The 5,173-nt window shown below is 39.3% G+C and overlaps 1 protein-coding gene across 1 annotated transcript; it reads left to right on the plus strand.

Annotated features, from left to right (window-relative positions):
- Positions 1–668: 668 nt before the first annotated feature.
- On the plus strand, positions 669–4,971 carry NKX2-4 (NK2 homeobox 4). Its single transcript, XM_073628135.1, has 2 exons — positions 669–1,637; positions 2,140–4,971. The coding sequence occupies exons 1-2, from the start codon at positions 1,271–1,273 to the stop codon at positions 2,802–2,804; spliced, it is 1,032 nt and encodes a 343-aa protein (XP_073484236.1). The 5' UTR covers positions 669–1,270; the 3' UTR covers positions 2,805–4,971.
- The last annotated feature ends 202 nt before the right edge of the window (positions 4,972–5,173 follow it).

Here is a 5,173-nt window from a genome sequence, read left to right on the forward strand (position 1 = left end):
AGTTATAATAATATGTTATATTATGTATTATATGAAGTTATAATAATATGTTATATTATGTATTATATGATGTTATAATAATACGTTATATTAAGTATTATATGATGTTATAATAATATTTTATTTTATGTATTATATACGATGTTATAATAATTTTTTATATTATGTAATATATGATGTTATAATAGTATGTTGTATTAGGTATTATATATGATGTTATAATAATGTATTATGTCTTATATGATATTTTAACAATATAGTATGTATTTTATGATGTTGTAATAAAATGTATTATATGATATTATAAAAATAGGATATATTATGTATTATATGATGTTTTATTAATATGGTATATGATGTATTATATGATGTTATAATAATACGTTATATTAGACTAGTAGGGAGAGGTAAGTCCCCTGGTGTGCCAGCTGGAGGTGATCTGTTGGGGATTGGGGTGGTGTGGTAAAGCTGAGCGGTCCCAGCTAGGACAGGAGGGGTGCAGGGACGTCACACGTGCCCCGCTGTCATTGCTGTCACCGCAGCTCCTCTCACTTGTTGCTGATGCCGCCGGTGTCACTGATAAGAAGAAGAAGCCACCGGTGTCACTGATAAGAAGAAGAAGCCGCCGGTGTCACTGATAAGAAGAAGAAGTCGCCGGTGTCACTGACAAGGAAGAAGAAGCCGCCGGTGTCACTAATAAGGAAGAAGCCAGAGCTGATGTGTCATTTGCGCCCCAGGCTGTATTTCTTTCAGGTGATAAAAGAAGTGTCTTCTACTTACTGTGAGTGAACCTGATGAGGGTCCTGTGCTGCCATAGATGACCGGTCCCTGCAGGTGGAAATGTCCTTGTCTCTCTTGGGGTTTGAGGTGTCCTCCTGAGATGATGATTCCTGGAGAGGACAGACATCCCAAGTCCCCACAAGTCCAGGAATAAGTCTCCGGCTGACATGATGGGCGTCATTAGGAAAGTAACTGAATGTTTAGTCAATGATGTGGGGCACGTGTGAATGAGTGTTGTGTGTCGGTTGTATGTCGCCCCTCCCAAGTCTCCCATTCCCTCCCCCCAGTGTGTGTTGTAAACCTGGCTCCAGGCTAAAATAAACCCGAGATAAGAGAGCTTAGGGCTCGCCTACTTTGGAAAGGCGATCAATCGGATCTCAGGCGTCCTCCAAGCACTCTCTTACGTAGACATCATCCACAAGGAGAGAGAATTGACACTACACAGGGCTGATCTGATCGCCACTTTTTTTACCTGCTTGGTCGCTGAACCATGTCGTTGAGCCCAAAGCATACAACACCCTTTTCAGTGACCGACATCCTTAGCCCCATTGAAGAGACCTACAAGAAGTTTGGTGGCATGGACAACACTGGCAACCTGAGCACTTCCCTCAGCGCCTACAGACAGAGCCACGTTTCCCAGGCAGGAATGCAACAACACATGGGCCACAATGCTACTGTCACCACCACCTACCACATGCCCCACAGCGTCTCCCAGTTCTCACATGGTGCCATGGGAGGCTACTGCAATGGAAGTATTAGCAACATGGGAGATATCTCCTCTTACCAAGATACCATGAGGAATAGCGCAGCTGCCACTGGATGGTATGGAGCCAACCCAGATCCAAGGTATTCAACAAGTAAGTACTTATACCTCTATTGAAATAAAGTCTTCTGTAGCTTGTTGCATGTGATTGAACCGTTTGGTAAGGGGTTACCTTGGCATAAAAGTTATGGAGCACCTGAGGTGTAGATAAGGTTTGAGGAACCCAATGCCCAGGTAGAGAATCACCTTGGCATACAAGTTAGGGGAAGCTGAGGTGTAGTAGCTAAGGTTTGAGGAACCCAACCCTCTGGTAGAGGATCACCTTGGTATAAAAGTAATGGGGTAGCTGAGGTGCAGCTTAGGTTTAAGGAACCCAACCCTCTGCAGGGTCACCTTGGTATAAAAGTTAGTGGCAGCTGAGGTGTAGTAGCTAAGGTTTGAGGAACCCAACCCTCTGGTAGAGGGTTACCTTGGTATAAAAGTTATGGGGTAGCTGAGGTGCAGTTGAGGTTTGAGGAACCCTTCCCCCAAGTAGGTTAAATTAAATGTTGGATAAAGGACTTGAAGTATAAACTACCTAATTGAATGTATGTCAGTTTCTAGATTCATGGGACCTTCTACCGGTATGAATATGGCTGGCATGGGCACTTTGCAAGGGATAGCGGAAGCCGCTAAATCAATGGCCCCTCTACATGCAGCCCCCAGAAGGAAAAGAAGAGTCCTCTTCTCTCAAGCGCAAGTCTATGAACTGGAAAGGAGGTTCAAGCAGCAGAAGTATCTCTCAGCTCCTGAAAGAGAGCATTTGGCCAGCATGATCCACCTCACCCCTACTCAGGTGAAGATCTGGTTTCAGAATCACAGGTACAAGATGAAGAGGCAAGCCAAGGACAAAGTCACTCAACAACTCCAGCAAGAAAGTAACTTGTGCCAGCAACAGTCCCCCCGCCGTGTGGCTGTCCCCGTTCTGGTCAAAGATGGCAAGCCTTGCCAAAACGGCTCCAACACCTCAACCACAAGTCAACAGGTATCCCAACAACAGAGCAGTTCCAACGGTGTATTGTCATCTTCCAACGGCGCTGTCCATCAGCACCAGAATCAACAGGTTAACTCTTTAAGCCAAGTTCCAGAGTTAGAGGAAATGTCACCTAGCCCTCAATCCCTGCACAACCAGGTGGCCAACATGACACAGATGGACGCTTCCAATGTAGACTACACTAATGGTATGGTCAACCCCAGTATGCTCTACGGAAGAACGTGGTGAAGCCTCTTGGATGGGGAGAGGTCAAGAGTTACTGACCGTCTCTGTTCTTTGGGAGACTTCACTTCCATGGTGGGTTCATGAGCTGACCTTTTTATTATCAAAAGTTCTTTTTTTTTCTTTTTTTTTTTTTTTTTAGGACTGCTACAAAAAAAGTTACAATAGTGTTCGGTGAAGCTGTAATAAATTATCCAGAAAGACATTACAGATCGGTCATCCGCAGACTACTCCCTAATTTTCTAAATGGAACAATTGCAAAATTGATCAAAACATTGACTTATCAGAATTTGGGGAAAACGTCATTGTGTATTTTTGTATAGCGAGATAAAAACTACCTCGCAAAAAAAAACAAAACAAAAAAAAACACACAAAAAACAGCGTCACACTATTTTATTGACATTTTTGAGTTTACAAAAGACTGCCAGCTATGTAAAATACGAACTAATCAGGCTGTTGGTATGTGTTTAATAATGAACGATTTAAATTATAGTATTTTATAGACATTTTCTCTTTGCAGTATTTTATAGGTTTTTTTTCTTTGTTTGAGGAATGTGGTCAATGATATCCTACATCTGGAATACTCTTTTAGATAACCCTTCAAATGTAGCTGCTATGATCATGAGTTTAATGTCTTTATTTTTATTTTATTATTGTATTTTATATAATTTTATATTCACTTCCTCAAAGCAGAAAGCCCGAAGTGAAACGACCCTTTCATATTCTGGTCTCAGAACCTAATTTAAATTGGATCATTACTTTTATTTCATGGATGCTCCTCTCATATATGAAATAATAAAACAAATATTGCTAATTGGGGCATCCGAATATTGGGGGTTTAAATGAAACATTAATCAAGCGAACTTTTATTTTTCAACTGAGAGCCACCCACCAGATTATTAACCCGTCCTGTATTTATTTCCATGTGTAATTATTTTAAAAGCTTTTTTTTTCGATTTTAAATCATTTTCTAAATGTTTATTACACAAGAAAGCCTAATTATTAAGATACAATCTGAAGGATGATTACATTAATAAAACAATATGTCTAAACTGGAACTACTCAGTGCTTGGATTGATTTGATAAAGCAGAGGTTAAATGGTGAAGATGATGCATCAAATGCTTCTAAATTATTTTTTTTAACTTATTGTCTTGTTAATCTATATAAATTAATATTGTAACTTTAGTCCAGTGCATTCTAGAAATATGAAAAACAAAATATGTGTTTTATAATGACATTTCTTTTCTGCTTTTATTTTATTGTTTGTTTCTTTTCCAGATGTTTTACAATGATCCATAATATTATCGGATCTTTAGTATGTGGCGTTCAGGTGTTCCAAAACTTAGTTAATACTTCCATTTCTGTTCGGGAAACATTAAATTAAAAAAATAAAAATAAAAAGATAAAAAAAACACCATTGGTGGTTTTCCTATCAGACTGTTGCATTCTGTACTGTATCAATGGTGTGTATGGAAGAGATGCAATTGGCCGACCCCATAGTCTGCCTGGCAGTGGTAAAGCAGGTGCACCTAGTTAGGAAGGGGGCTTAATCTATGATAAGGACACATTCCTGGTAGAATGGAAAAGTTGGGAGGGGGCATTGAACTAACGGATCTTTGTTGCTTTTGAGCAGAAACATGTCTCCAAGCTTTGCAGTTCAGATGTGTAATAAGCATACGAATGTGCTGACTAGGTGAACCTCATTAACTGAAGAGGAGGATAAGAGTCCCCACACAGAACAGTCCCGAAAGGGTACTTGGCCCAAGCAGGACAAAGGCAAAACCTAAAGTTCATCTGCATTTCAGAAAACCCCATAATAAAACCAGTCTGTGGATATTACAATGTCCAGACTGCTGGTTTGTCTTTAATTCAACCAAAATGTGGCTGCTAAAGAAAAGGGTGGAGGAGGGGGCAGGTAGGGGAGATTTAAGAGATAGAATTTACTACAATGCCATCAGCTGACTGGCTACATTCTCTGATGTTACATTCTCAGCAAAGAAAATCTATGGAAGCCAAGGAATGAGTTATATTATTTGTATCAGCAGGTTGGCCAAATATGACAAATTGCTACTATTTGTTGTGTTTCCTTGCTAATATGTACAACACTTTACAGATTTATTGTCACTTCTAAACATTGGGGGATAATGCTATTTTGTAACTTTCAATGGATTTACCACTAGAGGAATTAATAAATGATTTGCAAATGTGTCAGTTGTTCTGTTTGTCACCTTTTTATTGGGTGAGTGTACTTTCCTTAGTTTATTCAAATCTAATAGAATTTTATATTATAGAATGCTATCTTATAAAGAAATTTTTATAGCTATCAAAATAATCTAGTATTTCTGTTGCATTTTGATATAGTTTTTATATTATA

The sequence above is a fragment of the Aquarana catesbeiana genome, linkage group LG04 (assembly GCF_042186555.1).
Source record: "Aquarana catesbeiana isolate 2022-GZ linkage group LG04, ASM4218655v1, whole genome shotgun sequence".
In the NCBI taxonomy this organism is placed as follows: Eukaryota; Metazoa; Chordata; class Amphibia; order Anura; family Ranidae; genus Aquarana; species Aquarana catesbeiana.